The following is a 24,548-nucleotide window of genomic DNA, read 5'->3' as shown; positions in this document are numbered from 1 at the left end:
TCACGTACATGTACATCTGCAGTTTTTAAACAAAAAAAAATTTATAAAGTATATTATGTTCTCTTTAAAGTGTACCTGATAGAGATATGTAAACATATTTTTCATTACTTTTAAACTTTTCTTTAAAAAAATGTTGAAATTAGAACCTCTTTTTGACGCTCTAGAGTGGTTTAACCCCTTAAACACCGACATGGTACTGACTCAGTACTGACCGTCGGTACTGACTTTCGGAACCCGATCAGTACTGGGAGTATACTGACTCCAAAACCGAATCAGTACTATGTCGGAGTTAGAAAAGTTCTAAAATCAGTACTGGCAGAAAACTGGCTTAACACTAAATCAGTGCTGCGAAGGAGTTAAAAAAACAATCAAAATTTGTTATAATGTAATTAAACATTAAACATCGTTTGATTTATTAACAATTAAAATATTTGCAAAGATTTGTAAAAACATTATTCATCAACAATAATATCAAACATTTTATTAATTTATTATTAACTAATAGATATATTTTAATAATATAATAATAAATTATTATTAATTAATTATTTTTAGAATTATTACGTATTATTAATAATAAAAAAAATTGTATTTTTTAAAGCTGTATATATATTTTTATTTATTTATTTAACAAAAATATTTCTTAAATAAATTTTTTTTTATTATTATTTTAATAAATAATTAGATTATAAATAATAAATAAATAATTATATTAATAATTTTTACCATATTATTATGATGTATCTATTAATTACTACATAATGACTTGATAAAATGAATATAAAGATATATGTGGGCAATTCTACGTGAGATTTCAGTCGACCTCTTAAAATCGGCCAAAAATATTTTTTTTCTATTCTGTATTGAAAAAAAACAGATACGTATTTTTTTTTTATTTTTTTGGAGGCCAAATTTTTGAGTTATGAATTTTCAAAATTTTCGCTTTTTAAATGTAGGTATATTTTTAATGTCAGATAACTAAAAAAATATTGCTTCTTTTCATTTTTTGACAAGAGAAAAAAAGTTTTGTTTTTCTCTCTACTTTTGAATAATCATAACAAAAAAATTTTTTTTTCATTTTTTATTAAAAAAATAAAAAAATTTTATAAACAAATTAATTTTTTTTAACTTTGGGTATGATAAATTTTTAATTTTCTTTTTTTAAAACATACCTGGAAATGATAAGAAGGTTTTGCAAAAAGTTTCAGAGTGGGCCTGACAAGTTTGATGGGTCCAAAAAAATAATTAAGCTCTCCGTGCAGGTCTCACGCACGTGGCACAATGGGATTTTTTTACAATTTATTATTAAAAATTGTTTAGAGCCTAAAAATTCAATAATAATCAAAATCCGATAAAATTTGTAGGCTCTAGACAATTTTTAATAATAAATTGTAAAAAAATCCCATTGTGCCACGTGCGTGCGACCTGCACGGACAGCTTAATTATTTTTTTGGACCCATCAAACTTGTCAGGCCCACTCTGAAACTTTTTGCAAAACCTTCTTATCATTTCCAGGTATGTTTTAAAAAAAGAAAATTAAAAATTTATCATACCCAAAGTTAAAAAAAATTAATTTGTTTATAAAATTTTTTTATTTTTTTAATAAAAAATGAAAAAAAAATTTTTTTGTTATGATTATTCAAAAGTAGAGAGAAAAACAAAACTTTTTTTCTCTTGTCAAAAAATGAAAAGAAGCAATATTTTTTTAGTTATCTGACATTAAAAATATACCTACATTTAAAAAGCGAAAATTTTGAAAATTCATAACTCAAAAATTTGGCCTCCAAAAAAATAAAAAAAAAATACGTATCTGTTTTTTTTCAATACAGAATAGAAAAAAAATATTTTTGGCCGATTTTAAGAGGTCGACTGAAATCTCACGTAGAATTGCCCATGTATAATAATTTTTCTTGAAATAAATATAATATGCAGTGGATTTATTATTAAAGCACTGTATATATCGGTCCCACAATTCAAAAGGAAGTTTATGCGAGATAACTCCCGAGCTTGCGTGGCTATGCGGTATGTGTATTCGACTTGCGTCCTCGAGGTCTAGGGTTCGGTCCCCCGTGCGTGTGCGATATTTTTCCGTCTTAGTTTTAAGTGTTTTGTGTATAATTCTTAACAGTGTTACATAAAGTATAAGTTTAAATAATTAATAACCAGTAATAATAATAATTTAGTCATTAATTTAAATAAATAAGATTTAAATAAATAATGAAAAGATAAGAAAAATATTTTTTTAATACTTGTTTTAATAAAAGGAATTCTAATAATTAATTAATAATAATTAATACTAATAATAATTATTAGTATTCAATAAATTACTCCCCATGCTTTAATAATTAAATAAGGAGCTTATACTGACCGCCGGTAAAAATCAGTACTGGACAGCGTTACCAGCCAGGGTTTTCCCAGTACTGACTTAGTACTGGAGTCAGTACTGCAATACTGGCAGTCAGTACAAGATCAGTACTATGCCAGTATTACATTTCTACTTGGGATACTGCCAGTGGGGTAGCAGTGACAAACCTTGAGCCGCTTACTGCTACCTGACTGGTATTATCCCTTTCAACAACGCGTTCGTCCCCTTATTGCAGCCAGCACTTCATTTCTAAATAACAATTATTTGTTTAAACTGTTGCTAAAATTGATAAAATCATAAAATATCTTCATGTTTTTTTGCCCAACTTCAAGAAGAAAACTACTAAGTACATTTTCTATAAGTTTAATTGCAATTAGAAGGGTACAATATATAAATAATTCAAATTGTTTATAAAATTGTTTTTTTTGAGTTATTAATTTTTTTTAACTGTTGTAATATTTTGTTAATGCAAAAAATGGTTAAAAGAGTAATTTTGTTTTGTTGTGAACTACAGACATTTATAAAAGATTTAATATTTTAGAAAATCAATAAAAAAATTTTAACACAGTTGAGCTGGTCTGGCCCAAAAACTTAAAAAAAAAAAAATTATGAAAAAATGTTATAAAGAAAAGTTGTTTGTATTTTCCTAATTTAAAAGAATATAAAGTTAATAGCTTTGAAATGAGAAAAAATTGAATTTTCAAAATTTTGAAACTAGTGTAGTTTTTGTAGTTTTCAACGAAAATGGCTGGTTAACGAACTTAACCTTCATTTTTACACCAACTTTAAGTGTGTTAAATTTAAAGACGATCAGATAAGATTTTCAAAAGTTATTGTGTCTACAACATTTTGGTCTACAGACGGACATACATACATACATACAGACAGACAGACAGACAGACGTACTCGCCAGACCATGTTTTTCGGGTTCAGGGGACCCAAAAACGTCGAGATTTCATGAAATTAGCAAAAGTCAATTTTCGACCAAAACTAATACTTTCTCATGTGATGAGAATGTAAAAAACAGAACTAAATAATACGATTTTAACTACTCCCAGGCGGAAATTTCCAACCGGCGCGGATCCTAGCCCGTACTGACGCCGGTGTAACTGTACTGGCTCGGAACCGCCTGCCAACCGAATGTGAACGGGCATTCTACCGAATAGTGACTAGGCCAGGAGCGCGCTGGCAACCGGCTCGGAACTGGCATTCTACCGCCCGCTGACCGGCCGGGAGAAGCCGTTCCGTGTATAATTCAACCGGCTGGGATCTGGCACTCTACCGACCGCGGATTTTTCATTTAATAGCCAGCCGAGCGCTGGCATTCTACCGACTGACAACCGGATCGGATCCAAATGATAATTTCAACAAATATCAATACAAAAAATAATAATTAATTGCAAAAGATAAATACTGATGACAATTCATTGACAGTTCACTTTACACATTTTTTTTATTTTTTTATACACTTAAACGTAATTTGTTATTACATACACATTTGAAAAATCCTAACGCTTGGAGGTACGAACCTACGCCTAACCGAATATTTACGCACCGAAATCTCGCACGCTAACCACTATGCTACGCTCGCATGGGACTCTCAAATCTTAAATACTCTCAAGTGTCACAAGCTGAAATAAAACTTGTCGAATAACTACGCGTCAATGCTACAGCTATATTTTTATTATTATATAATATATTAAATAATTGTATCTCAATATAATAATATTGAACATAATAATATTAATAATTTTAATTAATATCACAATAATAATAAATTTATTATTATTGAGATATTATTAATTAACATTAATATTATTGAGAATTAATAATAAATTATTAACATGAATATTAATAATTTATTATTAATTCTCAATAATATTAATTAATAATATCTCAATAATAATAAATTTATATTAATAGTATAAATTTATTTATAATAATTATAAACTATAAGTGCACAACAAATTTTTTTAATTGCTTAATTTTGAAAAAACTCTTAATAAATAATTACTTAATATTTTGATTAAATTCATTTATTAATTAATCATTATTTTCTAAAATAATGCAATTAATTATTGTAATAATTATTTAGTTATGACACATTTATTGAAAATAAATTTATAATGTGATTTATAATGTGACAATAAATGACGACATCCGCAGTCGGATCCGGCCCAGTACCGAGCCAGTACAGACTCAACATATCCGTCATTCTTCCGACGCCGCAGAAGAATAAGATCCGCCGGCGGAAGAAATCCAGTACCGAGCCAGTACTGACAACAGTGGAAGACGGTTCCGACAGTCGGAGCATAATCTGTACCGCGCCGGTTGCTTTTTCAGATCCGAATCGGTACAGACCGTCGGTACTTGCGGTCTGTACGGGCGCGGATCCCAGCCGGTTGTAAATTCCGACATTCGTCTGACTTTTCCGCCTGGGCTTTGGTGATGTTTAGAAATATTTTGCATTTTACAACGAAAACTCAAAAAATACATTTTCCCTTGTTTTTACTAAAAATTTGTCAAGAATGTAATCGTTTGTTTTGGAATGATATAAACAAAGGTTGTAGAAGATTTTCTAAACATTGCAGCGAATTTGAAGGCTTTTAAGTACGTGAAATTTAAAAGCTCCCATTACCCGGAAGCTCCCATTACCCCACGCTCCCCTACTATTCTCCCTGGAGAAGCTAAATTCATTGAATTTTTACAAATCATTGACTTTGGTGTTTTATTTAATGTAAAATTTCATTCATCATAGTTAAAAATAACACCAAAATAGATTATTTTAATCTTTTCTGGTGTTAATTTAACCCTATAGAGGGATTAAACTGTTGCAGATTATTTTAATCCATTCTGGTGTTATTTTAACACCTCACGTTTTACTGTGATAGTAAAACACAAATTAAAAGAAGTAAGAAAAATGTCGTTGATTTGAACGTTCGAAATTTTATTCCTTGAGACAATTAAAACATTATGTTTGGCAAGAAATAGAAGAGAAATATGAATACTTTTATTTTCATTTCTCATCTTCCTCCTGTTTACTATCCATTCATCAAAAACGAAACACTTAAAAATTTCAACAACAAAAAATAACTCCAAAGTCGACGTTTTCTTTACAACCACTCATTTTCTACTTTTTTTTCCTCTTTCATTTTCGTTCGGGAGTAAATTCCATCATGCAAAAAAATTGTGTGAATTTTTCTCGCGCAATCCTTTCGGTGCATTTCGCTAGATATAAAAATGAAAAGAAACGCGACGTGCTTTGATCTTCAAAGGATCATATCTTATTAGAAAATTATTTCGCACAAATTTTTTATGATACCTTTTATTTTTGCCTATACTATATTGATAATTTTTTCCTCTATATAGAAAAGAGTTTCTATATAGAAAAAAAGGAGAAGAAATAAAAAAAATTCTGTTGATATTTCTCGTTCATTTAAACGAGTAAAAATAAGTAGAAAATTACCTCTGAACGAGATATTGAGTCCGAGTAGTCGATACATAAATAGAGTCTTTAGTCTCCGGGGCCTTACAGCATCCGCGACTTTCAAGACGAATGGACCATTCGCAATCTCTTTTCTCTTTTATTTTTTTCCTCTCTGTCTCTCTTCAATCGCAAATACAATTTTATTTTTCAATTCAAAATTCGATTTCTGTAAATTGTGCGGGTGGGATAAAAAGGGGTGAATTTTTGTGAAATGGACCAACAGTGAAAGATGTTGTTCTGGAACAGACAGAGGTGTTCGGAGTTGTCTGTCTGACCAGAAAGGTATTCGATTGAAATCGGATTTCACTTAAAAGAAGATAAATCACCAATCAAATAATCGACTTTTCCAACTTTCTGTGTGTCTCTCAGTGTGTAAAACAAAGTTAAATTAAACTAGACTTCGCAAGCTTCGAGAAACTCGAAATAATGTCTCAAACTTTTTAAATCTGATCCAAATAATTCATCGGGCAAATGGACACTGGGGAAAATTTATTTTTGCGATTTAGAAAAAAACGAATTAAACTCTAAATTTCAATTCGGAATTTAAATTTTTTTAATTTTCTGATAAATATTTGGAGGTCCGGAAAAAAGATTCAAAAGTTTACACTTGTGACTTAATTAATTCGTTTAATCACTTGTTGTAATAATAATAATAATAATAACAATAATAATAATAATAATAATAATAATAATAATAATAATAATAATAATAATAATAATAATAATAAGATATTGAACATTTTATAAAAAGTGCAGGAAAGAAAGTAAATCGTGAATTGTTTTCTGTAATTTGTCTATAATTCGAACAAAAAGTAAATTATTAAACAAAAATTGAACTCGTTTCAACGAAAAATTGGATTGAAGTTTCAACTAAAAAATTCAATTCTAGTTTCAACTTGTTAATTAGAAAATTATTGGAATTTAAGGGAAAGTCGATGAAAATGTTGAACTGTAATAAAGAACTTTGTCTCTTGTTCGCATTGTGGTGTGCAACCTTTTGCTTGTCGGACGAGAGAAAAAATACGACGACGGCGACGACGACTACAGTAATTCATTCTCGTAAAATTGCAGATCAGGAAGAATGTAAGGAGTCTGAGTTTAAGTGCAGCAATGGCAGATGTATTCCTGGAAATTGGCACTGTGATGGAGAGAAAGACTGTCCTGATGGATCCGACGAAAATCCCCTCGTTTGCAGTAAGTTTTCATTTTATTTTTCTTTTTTCTTTGCCATTTTTAAAAATTTATATAGATTTATATGAGAATTTTCTTTTTTGACAAAAAAGAAAAACGCATATTTTCGCAAATTTTTATCTGAATCTTTTTTGTTTTTTTTTAATTTTATCCGAAATTTTACAAATAATATATTGTGAATTGATTGTTATAGTTCTGGGTGTTATTTTTAATTCGTTAAAATACAGTTGAACCTTTAATACATTCAAATCAAAGTGGATAGGAAATATTTTTGATATATTTATTCTTTTTTGGTTTTGAATAGATTTAGAATCAAAAATCAAAAGATCAAAGAACTTGAATTGAAGACAATTTCTTAAAAATTCCTGTTTTATTGAGGTTCAACTGTATTTTTGTGTATTTTTAAAATATAGTTTTATGCGTTTTCAATTAATATATATTGATAATTGTAACATGTATGGTAATATTATTATTATTATAATATAGTATATCATAGAATACGGTTATTATATTACAGGTCTCGGATAATATAATTTTGGACTTTATTCGAGTATATTTTAAATAAAAAATTCGACTTTTCTTCCAAATATTGCAGTAAAATACCACATATTTGGTATAAATTACAACTTCCATTTTCATACATGTAAAAAATAACTGTAAATAAATCTTTCAAAAATTATTTTTGAATAATGTTTGTAGGGTATAGGGAAGATTGGGGAATTGTGGGCCACATTTTATTTTTTTAACTCAATATCTTGCACGAAAAATTTTTTTTTTTAAATTTCCAAATTTTTCGTGTCAGTAGGAGATCTAACATATATCGAAGTCAGTTTCTTAAAATTATCACATACCTAAAAATAAATTTGAGTTTTACCAAAAAGTGCACTTTTATGAATTTTAAAAATGTTGGGAAATTGTGGGCCACTGCCTATTATTTATTCATTTTAATTTGATAAAAAATTTCTTTTTGGAGTCAAAGTACCAATGCCACACAATAATTAAAAAAATAATTTCTTTAAGTAATTCTTGAAAATCCTTGTAAAAACAATAAAAACATGAACGCCCAAAATAAATATTTGAATGCAATTTTTTAGGTGGTTGTTGTTTATGATTTATAGGTATATAAGTAAAGCATTGTAAAGTCATGAAATGCTAATGAAAAATTTACTTTGGACGAACAAAAGAAAATAAAAAAAATTGAATGATCAAACTTTTAAATATTATTAAATAATGGAGGTGGCCCACAATTCCCCAATTCTGACAATAATTTTTTTTAAGTGACTTAATTCTTCAACAACTATCGTAAAACTATTATACTCACAAATTATTTAATGAATAATTTTACTTAAATATTTCAAAATTAATTAAATTTTAAAAGAGTTGCGTTTATAATTTTCATAAATAAATGAGCTTCAAAAGGTTTAGATTTGGAATTTTATGAAATTTCAATTTTGAATAAATTTCATTAACAGTTTTGAAGAACTTAGATTTTTGAAAAATTTTAATAATTCATATTCTTCTAAAATAATTTACATTTTTTAATATATATTTGATTAATTATTCAAAATAATGAACTTATAGAAGAATTTTAGTTAAAACTAAAAAAATTGAATTTTTGAGAAGTTACAAATTTTTGCAGAAATTCATTTATTTTCAAAAGTAATAAAATTCTTCGCAGAAATTCAATTATGTTAAAAAATTCTCGAAAAATTTCAATTTATATATAAAAATAAAAATTATATGGCGGAGTGCTTAAAAAATGTATCGCCGTGCGGATGGACACTATAACTCGGTACAGATTTGAACTAGACCAAAAAATAAAAAAGCATTAGTTTCTGCAGCTCAAAATCTAGCGAAATACGTATTCGTTTTAAAAAAATGCATTTTTCGCAAAATGACATCGATTTGATGAAAGAAGTAATTATATCACAAACAAAATTTTAAAAAATTAAGAGAATCGATTGAAAATTGTGACAGCTAGAGTGTCCACCGATTTTTAAAATACAGTTTTGAGAAAAACGCGTTTAAAGTTTTCATTACAACGTAAACGTAGCGCGCGATCCTACTTAAACAGTTCGAAAATTGTCTTTTCACTTGGGATATCGATATGTATAACTAATGACATATCATTTTGGTGTCCATAAAGAATACTTTAAGCAAAAAAAATTTTTTTCGATTTTTTGAAAATTTCAAAGTGGTACACCACTTAAGGAACTTTTTCGAAAATTTTTTTAAATAATTCATTTAAAGAAGTATAATATTCTTATAATAATATAAAATAATGATTTTATCACTCGGACATCTTTAATTATTATAAGTTGTTGAATTTCAAAAGATTTAAATTGAAATCTTTTGAAAATCTTAATTCTTATGGAAACATAATAATGATTAAATATTTATTTAAAAATTAAGTTATTGATGGTTTCGAATAATTTTGCAATTAGAGAAATTCGTAAAATACTATAATAAAACATTTTTTTTGATTATCTAATCATTTTGAGAGTGAATCAGAATATTATTTTTAGTGCCAGGCAAAAAGTCAAAATTTACTAATTCAAAAGCTAACGGTGAGTCACTAATTGAAATTAGTAAACATTTTTACTAATTAAAATTTAGAGACAACAATTAATTAGTAAAATATAATATACAATTTCAAAACATAATATATGCAAGACAACTAGAAATTTTTATGAATATATGTATATGTGGACGTCCACATGAAAAGGGCCCATTTTGGCACTATTGGAGTTATCTATATGGGCGTATTCCTGACAAAATTTGGAAAATTTTGAGTGGTCTTAGAACTTTTTTGGTTGAAAATTCGCTGAGTTACGGAATTTCAAAGTTTAGAACGCCAAAAACCTCATTTCGAGAAAAACGGAATTAAAGATTGCGATACCAACTAATTGTTGTATCTCTGGTTCTTCTTGGAAGTTATTCAGATAAGAATTGTTTCCAGTTCAGGGCACCTTGAAGATAAAAAACCAACAGGTTTTACATTTTTAGACCCACCCCCTCCCCTTAATTAATTAATTAATTTAAAAACCGACAATATGGGCCCTTTTCTAAAAAGGACAGTTTTTCTATTGAAAAAACATTTTTTTACAAAATTAATGATTAAGTAAAATTTTATTGTGTCATTTGAAGAACAAGAATAGATATTAAACTTATTTAAAAATTTTTGACAGTCTTTATTATGAAAAAATTGACGCAATATTGAAATTTTCATTTCGACAATTACGAAAAAAAGATTCTAATATCAATATCTCTGGTTCTTCTGAAAAGTTATTCAGATAAGAATTGTTTACAGTACAGGGTACCTAAAAGATGAAAAACCAATAAGTTTTAAATTTTTAAAACCGTCCCCCCCTCTTAATTTTGAAAAATTTCGTACTTAAGTACGAGAAACCGACAATATGGGCCCTTTTCTAAAAAGGACAGTCTTTCTATTAAAAAACCATTTTTTTTACAGGATTAATGATTAGGTACAATTTTATTGTGTCATTTGAAGAAAAAGAATAGATATTAAAGTTATTTAAAAATTTTTGACAGTCTCTATTATGAAAAAATTGACGAAATATACAAATTTTCATTTCGATAATTACGAAAAAAAGACTCTAACATCAATATCTCTGGTTCTTCTCGGAAGTTATTCAGATAAGAATTGTTTACAGTCCAGGACACCATAAAGATGAAAAATCAAGAGGTTTAAAATTTTTCCACACCTCCATTTTTAAAATACGGATTACTTTTGCAAATGACCGACAATATGGGCCCTTTTCATTTTTCTAAAGAACCAATGAAATCAAACAGTTAAATTATCGATAAATTAATAAAAACCGCATGATTCGACTTGTCAAAACATGTAGATTGATAATAAAAAATAAAAAAAAAATTAAGAATTTGCTCAAAAATTACTAAATTGCGATTCTCTCGAAAACTAGAACCGACAATATGGGCCCTTTTCATGTGGACGTCCACATATATATATATATATATATATATATATATATATGTATATATATGTATATATGTATATATATATATATATATATATATATATATATATATATATATATATATATATATATATATATATATATATGTATATATATGTATATATGTATATATATATATATATATATATATATATATATATATATATATCAGAAATAATTTGTACCTAACATAAAAAAGAAGCATGTTCGACCTAAATTTGTTTGGAATTTCAATTTGGCTGAAAAGTTCTTTTCCAATAGAAGAAAAAGTGTCATTCCCTTTTTCACTTTTCAATAACAACTCTGTAGAATGTACAGGTCATTTGTACTGATCTCATGTTCTACACAGGAAAAAAAAGTCTGACTCCGTTTACACCTTAAATTCAGCCCATGTATTTCACATAAGTCTGTCCTTGTTTAACGGGGCTGACTCCGTTTACATCATAAATTCAGCCTCAAAAAGAGGCTGAAAGTAAAACTTTTTTTTTAGTGTGTAGAAATACTTCCGATCGTCGTTCGAAATCTCCTTAAAAGTCGCTCTCTCTCCCTCTCTTTCTATATATTTAGGGTGGTCCTTAAAAAGGTTTTTTTCGAATTTCTTTGCTCCCAGGGGCTTAAATGCTTCCAAATTAATAAAAAAAAATTCCCTAAAAATTTGAGCTCTTAATATTAACTTTTAGATAGTCCGCACTCAAACTTAAGTTTAAAAAATTTTTTTTATTTTTTATTAATTTATTTTGATAAAATTTGGAAGGTGAATCAATACTCAGGAGTATTACGGTCACTAACACCTAAAATCAGACAAAAGGATCTTCAAAAATATCGAAACAAATATTTTTTAGCAATTTTTGAATTTTTGAAAAAAATCGATGATTTTTGTATTTTTATAAATAACTTTTTTATCTATTAATATTTTCATTAATTCTTGTCAAAATTACATTCCTGACATGAAAACAAATCGATTAATGTATGGGGCATTCCAGGCCAAATCGGAAATTATTTTGCTTTTGCATCTTAAATTTGTTTTTTAAGATTTTTTTTCTTTTAGTACTCTTTGAAATGAGCTACCTTGATTTTTTTCAAATTTTTTTCATAAAGCGGTTCAGAAGATACAGATTTTTGAAAAATGACGTTTTTAAGGTATTAGTCACGGAGTTGGCTCTGGTCAAAAGTTTACCGGGCCGCTTACTAGAGTGGGGCAGTGAGAGTGAGTGTGATAGTTTAACTCCCCACTCTATTCGTTCGTATGAAAATTCAAATAATTTAGTTATTTTTTTAACTTTCTGTCTATTGACAGAAAGTTAAAAAAATAACAATTAATAACTATTAATAACTATTTATAGTTTGGCGCGGTCAAAAAATGTCATGTTTTTTTTATTTATTTGTTTCATCTAATTGAATACTTTGGTACTTTTGTTTTAAAATCTGACGATTAGTTATCATATAAATAATTATTAAACAAAATCAATACATGCATAGGGTGCTTCCTCCATGCAAAATGTATGAACTTTGAATTCATTTTTTTAAGCTTTGAAACGGTCAAAATTAATGAAATTGGTCTCATTCTGTAGATAAATACTCCAGGAATAAGTATGCAAAATTTGAAAAAATTCTGACGAAAACCATTTTACGCGACTAATACCTTAACGTAAATTTTTTTTAAATGCTTATAACTCGGTCAAAAATTGATCAATTTGGACGTTTTTATAATGAAAAGTTTTGTTTTCACGCGTAGTTTTCAATAAAAATATTTAAAAAAATTTTTTAAATACCTAATTTACGATAAGATTTTATAATTTTTAAAATAAAATTTCATTTGTAACAATGTATGTATCAATCAATTTTTTTTAAAATATTTTGTAAGAAACTAGCTGTAAATTAACAATTTTTAAGCCTTGTCTGATCGTGCGAAAACGATGGGATCTATTTAATTTGAAATTTTTAATGTTTATATACACAATGAAAACGGTAGGCCAAAAATCTGGATCTCCTGAACCGCTTTATGAAAAAATTTGAAATCAATCAAGGTAGCTCGTTTCAAAAAGTACTAAAAGAAAAAAAATGTTAAAAAAAAATTTAAGATGCAAAAGCAAAATAATTTCCGATTTGGCCTGGAATGACCCATACATTAATCCTTTTTATTTTCATGTCAGGAATGTAATTTTGACAAGAATTAATGAAAATATTAATAGATAAAAAAAGTTATTTATAAAAATACAAAAATCATCGATTTTTTTTAAAAATTCAAAAATTGCTAAAAAATATTTGTTTCGATATTTTTGAAGATCCTTTTGTCTGATTTTAGGTGTTTGTGACCGTAATACTCCTGAGTATTGATTCACCTTCCAAATTTTATCAAAATAAATTAATAAAAAATAAAAAAATAAAAAAAATTTTTTAAACTTAAGTTTGAGTGCGGACTATCTAAAAGTTAATATTAAGAGCTCAAATTTTTAGGGAATTTTTTTTTATTAATTTGGAAGCATTTAAGCCCCTGGGAGCAAAGAAATTCGAAAAAAACCTTTTTAAGGACCACCCTAATATATATGTATACATATCGTGGCCACTTAGACGAATCCGACATTAAACTAAGTGTCCAGACAGTTAGACGAATACACGTCGATATCGTCTATTTTTCTAAGCAGTAAGCTAAATGTCCAACACTTTGCTTATAAATTTTCCACCGCCATTTGGATATTTAGAGTAAAATAGCTAAATGAATAAATTCATTTCATCTATACCAAAATAATGTATTTAATGCGGCCAATAAAAAAACAAATTTTACATTTATTATTAGTCAGCTTAATATCCACCGCCATTTCGTCATTAAAAGTCAAATATTTTTCAATGAAAAAAAAATTATTTATTGTGATAACAAAAAAAATTAACAAATTATTTATTTTTGCACGGATTGGGATGGTGGCATCGAGAACCACATATAATATTTGCTTTAAAGCAAGAACAGAATAGAATTCACTGAACTACTTTCCATTGTAAAAATTAGAAATTTAGAATCGATTCAAATTAGAATTTAAAAATCTAACGTTCGGTAGAATGTTTTTGCTTCGACTACTATTTAGCGATTGCGAATTTAAATTATTAATTTCTCTGTTGAACCTTTAATAAATAAGCAGTCTGGAACTTTATTTAATACATTTATTTGTATAAAGTGAATGGAGATAATTTACAGAGAGAGTGCAATATACGCTAAGTACGCAAAGACTGCACGGAGAGAGATTTTGTATTAATATTTGTTAAAATTGGCAATAGAATTTAATATATTCTTTTTCCGTGTAGGGAAATGGTGTTTTATATTAAAAATTAATATTGTGCATATTAGTAGGCAGCCCTTAATATATTTTACAAAAATTAATAAAATTGTAATACAATTTAATAAAAGAATTATAATTTTTAAAAATGACTATATTAAAATCGCAGTCCGTGAAAGTATCGAAAGAATAAGAAAAATTGAAATAATTCTTTTAAATTTTAGAATAAAATACATATTTCAATCTTTAATATAGTCAATACTAAAAATTATGAGTGAGTCGAAAAGGACAGAAAATAAAAAGACGTAAGAATAGAATTATCGTTTCGAAAGTATTTCGCACACACACAAATGAGCTAACGCAAGCATCATACTATACAAACACAAACTATATACAATTTCGGAGATCTATGTTAAAACCTATAAACGCATACATATAAACTTAACTTAAATACAAATAAACGCAATAACGCACGCACGCTGTACATTGGGAGATACAGTTCTCAACTTCCTTATATACTAAACTCGAGAAATTTTCTGAACTTGTGAGAAAGTGATATTTTCTCCATATTTTGTTTAAAAAAGTTCTTAATTTATTTTACATTATAAATACATACGTTTGTATGCTGGGTCAAAATTTTATTTATAAATGTTTATCATAATACTGTTTTTAAAATTGTTTGTTTCTGGAAAATGATTTCTATTGAAATTATATCCAATTTTTCGTTATATCAAAAAAACCCATCATTTAATTTATTGGCATAAGAAAATGCATCATTTCTTAAATCAGTTTTTTTAAATACCTTCCAATGTCGTAATTCATCTTCGTACACAGAAAAAAATTAATATCTAAATTTGAAATAATATTAATCTGAAATCCAATGAAGTGTAAGTATGTCTAAAATAGACATTATAGTCACCATTACTGTGATAAGTTGTGTTTGATTCTGTCAAACTTTATACCAGAAAACGCCATAAATTCACATCTCTGATTTAGAGATTTGTTAATTTCACAACTTTTCTGATGTGAATTATATTGCGTTTTAAGTTCATCTGTGTCAAAGAATATTTAAACCATTTTAATTAATTAAGTATTAATTTTGTATTTTAAATGCAGTTTCATTCAAAGTTTCCACTTTCCATATTTTACGAATGTTTTTCGCGTTATCACGTGGAACATATTTAGTATTTTTAGGTTAAACTTTCTTTTTACACTTGAAAACCTAACCTATATTGAAAGCTGTACTAAAACATGTTTTTTTATTAAGAAATAGAAAAAGAATGTTTATATTGTGTGATGTTGAGATAATTTGATTCAAATAAAGAAATGAAATAATAAAAAATTCATATTATGTTCAAAAAATGTCCAATTTTTTATGATTGTCAGTGGATTTGTTTATAAGTTCATACTAAAAGAAAAATATACATTCTTTAAATAATTCTCAGTCTAAATTGTGATAAATTAATTTTGTATTACATCGAGTTATTACAAAAAATACGAATTATATAAATATGCAACTAAAATCTTTAACCTTTAAAGTGCTATGCCGGTCTGACAGACCGCTATTAAAATTTTCTTTGCTTGTAACTTTTTTTCAAAGTATAATAAGAACTTGAACTTTTTAGTAGCTTCATATTTTATAAAAATCTGTTAGGAGACAACTTTTTCAAAAATTTTTATTCGTTAAATTTTATAATATAAATAAATATTTGAAGTATAGCGGTCTGTGAGACCGGGGTTAGCTTTAAGTGAAAGTATATTCCAGTATATTCCCATGAGTAACGTCTGCGCAACTTGACGCGCAGCTAGTTCTACTGACAGTTCTCATAGACTGCATTTATAAAATAAATAAATGCATAATACAGAAATGACTTTTTTTGTTAAAAAGTAAAAAATATTTATAATATAAAATAAATTTAAAAATTATAAATGACTAAAAAACTGTCAAAAGGGAATAGCGGTCTGACAGACCGGGGTTAGCACTGAGCGTGATTTTTCAACACTTAGCACTTTAAAGGTTAATAGTTTATTCTAATAATATATTAGATTTCAATTTATTGAAATAAGTTGATATTTTAGAACTATATGTTATATGTCATAAAATTTGACGTCTGTCACAAAAGTACGGAAGCTTCTATGCGCCACCTGGTATAACAGAGGGGCCAGCTAAACCTCAAGTCTGTTTTCAACGTTTTGAAACAGTGGAACACACCCCATGGTTCCTCTGTTAGACTGTTACTGTGTTCGCTTGTTACTATGTTCACTTGATACTATGTTAGTTTCAAACGTTTCAAAACATTTTCAGGATTTTTAGCGAAACTGATTTCTTGCATTTCTGCGGTAAGTTTCTTAAATTAATTGTAAATTATAATTTATCTTTTGTAATTAAATACAATTAAAATTGTTTTTTTGTTAATGAACAAAATTTTTAAGATTTTCTCTAAAGTAAATTTAATTTTGTTATAATACGTTTATGTACATGTACATTTGAAGGTTATGAAAATGCATGTGCATGTGTTAAAGAAATGCATATTTTAAATTATATATAATATAATAAAAATAAAAAATTTTTTTAGATGGAGTCAGGCGAGAGAAAAATAAAATTAATTTCGGAAAATAACAGCTGCTTTATTGTCGTTAAAGAAAATAGATTGAAAAAAGCCGTCCTTAATGAATACTACCCGAATGGTAGTACTATTACTTATAAAGAAAATGAAGATGTGTGTCTATTAGAAACTGATGAAACTTTCATTCATTTAAATCCTGGAGTAGATGAATATTATGTAAAATTGAACAAAGGTTATTATTATTTATTATTAACAAACGTGATTTTTTAAAGGAAGTATTAGTTTTATATATGTATCATGTTGGCTGATCATTTTATTAACTGTGCGTAATTAAATATTGAAATAAGTTGAGAATAATTTTTACAGATTGTGGCACACAAAATGATTTAGGAGGCGCAAAGCGGAAAACTTTGACAATAAAGCAGCTGTTATTTTCCGAAATTAATTTTATTTTTCTCTCGCCTGACTCCATCTAAAAAAATTTTTTATTTTTATTATATTATATATAATTTAAAATATGCATTTCTTTAACACATGCACATGCATTTTCATAACCTTCAAATGTACATGTACATAAACGTATTATAACAAAATTAAATTTACTTTAGAGAAAATCTTAAAAATTTTGTTCATTAACAAAAAAACAATTTTAATTGTATTTAATTACAAAAGATAAATTATAATTTACAATTAATTTAAGAAACTTACCGCAGAAATGCAAGAAATCAGTTTCGCTAAAAATCCTGAAAATGTTTTGAAACGTTTGAAACTAACATAGTATCAAGTGAACATAGTAACAAGCGAACACAGTAACCCAAGTAGAAATGTCCGGAGTTAGGACGGAGTTAAACACCGACATGGTACTGACTCAGTACTGACTTTCAGAACCCGATCAGTACTGGGAGTATACTGACTCCAAAACCGAATCAGTAATACGTCGGAGTTAAAAAAGTATTAAAATCAGTACTGGCAGAAAACTGGCATAACACCAAATCAGTACTGCGAAGGAGTTAAAGAACAAACAAAATTTGTTATAACGGCATTAAACCGGCCACTATTAATAACAACATCGTTTCATTTATTAACTATTAAAATATTCTCCAAGATTTTTAAAAACATTATTCATCAACAATAACATCAAATACTTAATTAATATATTATTAATTATTAATTAATAGGTATATCATAATAATAATAAATGATTATTTATTAATTATTTTTACTATTATGTATCATTAATAATAACATTTTTTTTTATTTTTTAAAAATGTATAAATATATATTTTTTTTATTATTTTAATAAATAATTAAATTAATAATTTTTATCATATTTTTATCCTATACCTATTAATTAATATATAACGTCTTGTTAAAATGTATATAAATATATAAAACATATATTTATAATAATTTTTCTTTAAATAAATATAATATACAGTGAATTCATTATTATTATAGCACTGTATATATCCTTCCCATAATTCAAAAGGAAGTTTAAGTAAAATCACTTCTAAGCTTGCGTGGCTGTGCGGTTAGTGTATTCGACTTGCGTCCTCGAGGTCTAGGGTTCGATCCCCCGTGCGTGCGATATTTTTCCGTCTTAGTTCTAAGTGTTTAGTGTATAATTCTCAACAGTGTTACATAAAATATAAATTTAAATAATTATAAACAATAATAATAATAAATTAGTAATTAATTAAAATAAATAAGATTGTATAAATTAATAAAAAAAAGGAAAATTTTTTTAAAAACTTATTTCAATAAAAGCAATTTTGCTAATTATTTACATTTTTATTGTTACTCATAAAAGTTTATTTACTACAGAAATATTAATAATAATTATTAGTATTCAATAAATTACTCCCTTTTCTTTAATAATCAAATAACAAATTAATATAAGCTTCTAGAGGTAAATTTTGTTTTAGAGAACGCGTTACAGCATTTTCCAAATTTTTTAAATTTTACCTGCGAATCAGTAATTAGGCGGTGTTCTGCCAGTGATATTTTAATACTGTCTTAGTACTGATTGCCGGTAAAAAATCAGTACTGGACAGCGTTACCAGCCAGGGATTTCCCAGTACTGATTTAGTACTGGAGTCAGTACTGCTATACTGGCAGTCAGTACTGGGTCCGTACTATGCCAGTATTACATTTCTACTTGGGAACAGTCTAACAGAGGAACCATGGGGTGTGTTCCACTGTTTCAAAACGTTGAAAACAGACTTGAGGTTTAGCTGGCCCCTCTGTTATACCAGGTGGCGCATAGAAGCTTCCGTAAAAAGGTGTAGATGGCATCGCTGCATACTTGAAATGAATGTTTTAATGCCAAATAGGTGTCGCTACTTAATAAGGCGCGAAAGTATAATGTTTTAAACAAAAGACCCGTGGTGAATATAAACATAAATTATTATTTCAACATTCTCATTAAATCAGTTTACGAAATATGAATAGGAGTCTTATACTATAAGCGATTGATGAAAACAAAAACAATACACCCATTGTTATTCATTGTTTGAATTAATAATTAAACTATTGCTTACAATCACGTTTAACTTTTCGGCAATTAAAACTTATAATTAAATAATATTATAGAAGTATTACAAATTAATTTACATTAAATATAATAATTATAAAATAATTATTTCGATGCCACCATGCCAATCCGTGCAAAAATAAATAATTTGTTATTTTTTTTGTTATCACAATAAATATTTTTTTTTTCATTGAAAAATATTTGACTTTAAATGACGAAATGGCGGTGGATATTAAGCTGACTAATAATAAATGTAAAATTTGTTTTTTTATTGGCCGCATTAAATAAATTATTTTGGTATAGATGAAATGAATTTATTCATTTAGCTATTTTACTCTAAATGTCCAAATGGCGGTGGACAGTAAGCAAAGTGTCGGACATTTAGCTTACTGCTTAGAAAAATAGACGATATCGACGTGTATTCGTCTAACTGTCTGGACACTTAGCTTAATGTCGGATTCGTCTAAGTGGCCACGACATATATAAATCGTTATCCCATGAAATAAAATCACATCTCTTAAACTTTTTTAATAAAAATTTTTTTTCTTTAACTACGTTTCAATTATTCATTCTTTTGAGAAGGGAAAAAGAATACATTTTTACAAACGATTTCACAGAAAAAGATTGTGGAATTTTTTATCAATAAGTTAATTTTTTCTGTGTATATAAAAAAAGAGAGAGAGAATTAAAATTAGAATAATGCTTTTGAGAAAAAGTATTTCTACCAGATTTTAAAAACTACATTTTCCCTTTATAAATTTCTATCAATTTTCGATACATTTGCAAATTCTTTCTTAAAATGCTGAATAAGTTTCAAAATGCTATTTACATCGACCAAAAGAAGACAATTTTTTAGTATTTGCAATATTTACATACAATATAAGAATCTGTTACCGTTTATTAATTAAATAATAAAAATAAATAGTCTATATAATATTATCAAAGTAGTTAAGTATTTAACTACCTGTCCCGTTTATTATAAATAAATAATTGTAATAATAAAATTTATGAAATATTTAGGGGTAGATCTCTCAAAAAGAACAAATTCTAAATTGTAATTAAAAAAAAAAAAAGTTTTAAAAAAATTAAAATGAATATTTCTATGTGAAGAGGAGGACTATAGTAAGTCTCTAAACTATGTGGTTACGATCTTTATAAACATTATTGTTTAAAAAATAATTGTTTCATTTTTTGTCGCAAATGCAATGAGTGAATTGGCTTGAAAATGGTTCCTCTAGGGTTTTCGAGGTCGCTGATTACGATTCTAAGGTCAGAATTCAAAAATTCAAAATGGCGGATCCAATATGGCGGTCAAATTTGTAAAAATTGATTGGATTCTTCTCAAATTTGTTGTCTAGGGGATTTTGGGGTCGCTGATTACAAATCTGATGTTATTTTTTTAGAAATCAAAATGGCGGATACAATATGGCGGATAAAATATTTGAAAATTAATTGGATTCTCACAGTTATCGAGAAGAGACGACAGGTTGATTTAAAATGACGACAAAAATAAAAACCATAGTTGTATTTAGTGATGTTTTGAGATGCAAAATTCGTTAAATTCAAAATCCTAGCTGATCCTATTTGTTCATTATTATGATAATATGGTTGTAAGGAGTTAAGTGACAAAATATAATAATTTAATAATATGCAAATTGTTTTAATTTATAAATGTAGCAAAACATATATACAAAGCAACAAATAAATTCAGTTGAATCTTAACTTAACATTTATTTCATGTGTGTTTTGAAGAAAACTCAACGACAGCTTTTTTTAACTTTGTTCCATAAGTAGGATCCTCAAGTAAATTAATTTTATAGCGGTTCCAAAAGATGAGAAATACTCTATGTACGGACTCGCCAGCTTGTTCAGACCATAGTCCTAGTCCATCATTGCCTAAGCCATCAAGACATTGCTTCAAGTGTTTTGTAAGCACATGGATTTTCAAAGTTTCAGAAACGTCCATACTTTTTATAGTGTTTACAAGTTCATTTATATTTTTATCTAAATCATTTTCCTGATGCTGTACAGAAAAATTATTACTGACAATTTTATCCATTGTTGTAAATGCAGTTATAAACGGCACAACAGCAAAATATCCAACTTCCTTATGTATCTCGTTATCGTTGAGCTTCGACGCTTCCTTTAAAAGCTTTCTGCACGCATTGCCTTCAAAAATCTCCCCGTGATAACTTTTCGGTATTAATTTCAACTTTTTTGGCCACAACAAAGCTTTCTCTCTTCCTAATAAGGGAACCAAGCCATCCCAGAACAAATGATTCACAAATCCTTGCAATATATGCAACTCGGGAATAATGCATTTCTCAATTATTTGAGTATCATCATCTTCTTCAGAAAAAAGAGGAAGGTTAATGGTACTATGGCATTCTTTAGCAAGTTTCTTTTTCTTCCCCATCGAAGTGAATACAGAATAATCTTTTCTTAAATCACCATAAGTTTTCAATGACAAATTATTTTCCTGATTTTCATCGACTCGTACATCAATTATGTTTTTTGAATTTCTCAGCTCATTTAATGTTACAAAGCAATACGAACACGGGTATGTTGAAGTTGCATTTTGCTGACCATTGACTATTAGCAAAAGTTTAAAATCCGCGACAAATTTAAAAGGTCTATTATTCAATTTTGTTAAATCTATCAAAGTCTTGACATTTTCATACGATTCTTTTATGGAAGGTACTACACATAATAATATAAGCCTATTAACACTGGTTAGTTTACTTTTCTTTCCTAAACTTCCACCATTAGAATATGAATTATTTTCTTTATTATCGCAGTCATCAGCACAGTAATCTTCTGGAAGAATTGTCATTGAAAATTTAAAAAAACCCTGTCCACCATCCGCCATTACCTTTATTTTAAAGTTTCCGATTTGATTCCGATTTTCTAAAACTGCTTCTAATAATTCCTCAGCATCTGCCCAAACGACTGGTCTTTTTTCTATCTTCCCCTTATCTGTTTCAAACTCACGAACATCTTCTTTATAGACGTCATCTAGCGTTTTAGACTTTTCAGACAAATGTTTTTCAAACCCAGAAGGAACCGATTTTCTTCCCGCAGTGCTCCTTATAAAATTTGCAAGTTTCCTCATTTGATTAGAAGATGCTCCAGTATTTACTTGATAATTATCTAATCTCTGAGTAGTAAAAACTGTATTTTTTTGTTCTTTTGGATTTACGATTACTTTTACTTTTGAACCACGAGTGTTTAAAATCAGTTCCTCATTTTTATGTCTACTAGAAGAGCTTTCAGTATTATTTTGCATGTTTACCTTACGCTTCAAAATTGATGTTACAATTTGACTTTGTTGTTTTTCTGGTAATTTTTCTACTAATTGTAACACATTATCACGAGCTCTACTTACACTGCTACAATGATGATTTAATCCTTTACCGATTTCTTGAAAACATATTTTACAAATTTCGTATGTTCTTTTAGATTCATTTTTACCGTTGTCAGATTTTGAAAGGTGAGTTTGTTTGGAAGAAGATCCATAAAGACCGTTTGAAACATTGATTGCAGGCGATAAGGCACGGACATGACCTTTACCTTTAAATTAAATATAAAATTTATAAATATATCGCAAAAGGACCGTGAAATCAACCATGAACCATAAGCAGCCCATAAGTAGGAGTGAAACAAACTTGCGAAAATGTCTGACTTGATGGTTTTTTATGGTATATAATTAAAACTAAAATGTACCTTTTTCGACTTGAACATCCCAGTAAAAAAAACTAATTCAAATGAATTGAAACGAATTAACATTTTTGGTAGGCTCCAATTCGTATTTGTCAAAAAGCGGGATTCACTCAAGCTCTTTGTATATTCAATTGAATTTAATTCAATATGTACCAATTTGTCCAAACGAATTCGCATTCGAAAGAAATGGCCAAGGAATGCATTGAATTCGTGCTAACGAATTGAAAAAAATTAAAGGCTCAAAACTTGTCCAGTGAATTGGTACGGATAGAAGGTTCGGAAGTTCAATACAGTTTCACGAATTCAGGAAAATTGCATCATGGCTCCAATTCGTATTTGTCACAAAGCGGGATTCACGAAAGCTCTTTGTGAATTCTTTTTAATTCATTTCAATTAGTTTTCGTTTACTGGGATGTCCTTTAAATCGAGCCTTTACGCATATGTAACAATTACATGTGGTACCGCTAAATCTAGTCTCCTTTGGCAAAGAAATATCTTCGTAATTCGGCATGGTGGTTAGAGGTCGTTTGAAATCATTCTTTTCGTAATCACATAAAGTTAAGCGACATGTACAACAAATACTTCTAGGAAATTTTGTATCAAATGAATTAAAATTTGCATTGATATGCATCTTGATTAGTTTTTCATAACGTTATACGAAAATAGTTCGATTTCTTGTTTCCGAATATTATTTTCCTTCCACATGGAGCGCACACTTTAAATCTATTTTCTTCGTGATCACATTTATGATCAATTTTTGGATGCAAAGTACTCTTTAGATCATTCATTTTTATAGAAAAATCTTATTTGACATAGAATCAATTATATCTTTCCACCAAAAGCTATTGACAACTGGAAAACAAGAAACTAAAACAATCGCCGTTGCTAGGTAACTTCAAATTCAAATTCTAATGCAATTTCTAATTTTTTGATACTAATATAAAAATCTACATTTAAAGATAATTTGAAAACAGGATCAGCTAGGATTTTAAATTCAACGAATTTTGCATCTCAAAACATCACTAAATACAACTATGGTTTTTATTTTTGTCGTCATTTTAAATCAACCTGTCGTCTCTTCTCGATAACTGTGTTCTCTTAAAACATGTTACTCGGGGGTTTTTGGGGTCGCTGATTACGAATTTGCGGTCATAATTCAAAAATTATAAATGGCGGATCTTATATGGCGGTCAAATTTTAAAAAATTAATTTTATTTCTTTGAAATTTGTTGATTAGGGGTTTTTGGGGTCGCTGAATACAAATCTGATGTTATTTTTGTTTTAAATTCAGAATGGCAGATCCAATATGGCAGATAAAATGTTTAAAAATTAATTGGATTAGCTTGAAATTTGATACTTGGAGGTTTTCGAGGGTGAAGATAACGAATTTTATTTAGAATTTATTTTGAAACTAATCC

The 24,548-nt window shown here is 27.7% G+C and overlaps 2 protein-coding genes across 7 annotated transcripts in view; both read left to right on the top strand.

The window, feature by feature from the left end:
• Positions 1-24,548, top strand: part of LOC122509861 (low-density lipoprotein receptor-like) — a 201,130-nt gene that overhangs the window by 126,172 nt on the left and 50,410 nt on the right. For all 6 annotated transcript variants that reach the window (XM_043624151.1, XM_043624149.1, XM_043624148.1 and 3 more), the window contains exon 3: positions 6,924-7,046. In XM_043624151.1, the coding sequence (XP_043480086.1) occupies positions 6,924-7,046 (123 nt within the window). The remainder of the gene's footprint in view (positions 1-6,923; positions 7,047-24,548) is intronic.
• Positions 16,561-17,579, top strand: LOC122509862. Its single transcript, XM_043624152.1, has 3 exons — positions 16,561-16,650; positions 16,887-17,109; positions 17,244-17,579. The coding sequence occupies exons 2-3, from the start codon at positions 16,887-16,889 to the stop codon at positions 17,351-17,353; spliced, it is 333 nt and encodes a 110-aa protein (XP_043480087.1). The 5' UTR covers positions 16,561-16,650; the 3' UTR covers positions 17,354-17,579.

The sequence above is a fragment of the Leptopilina heterotoma genome, unplaced genomic scaffold (assembly GCF_015476425.1).
Source record: "Leptopilina heterotoma isolate Lh14 unplaced genomic scaffold, ASM1547642v1 Lhet_63, whole genome shotgun sequence".
In the NCBI taxonomy this organism is placed as follows: Eukaryota; Metazoa; Arthropoda; class Insecta; order Hymenoptera; family Figitidae; genus Leptopilina; species Leptopilina heterotoma.
The sequence above is the reverse complement of the archived record's forward strand: the minus strand, read 5'-3'. Positions and strand labels throughout refer to the sequence as shown.

Bases quoted from the DNA above. Each gene is read 5' to 3' on its own strand.
- LOC122509862 (XM_043624152.1), top strand. From the start codon at position 16,887: ATGGAGTCAGGCGAGAGAAAAATAAAATTAATTTCGGAAAATAACAGC. The intron at 17,110-17,243 runs GTTATTATTATT...TAATTTTTACAG, and splicing joins TTATGTAAAATTGAACAAAG to ATTGTGGCACACAAAATGAT.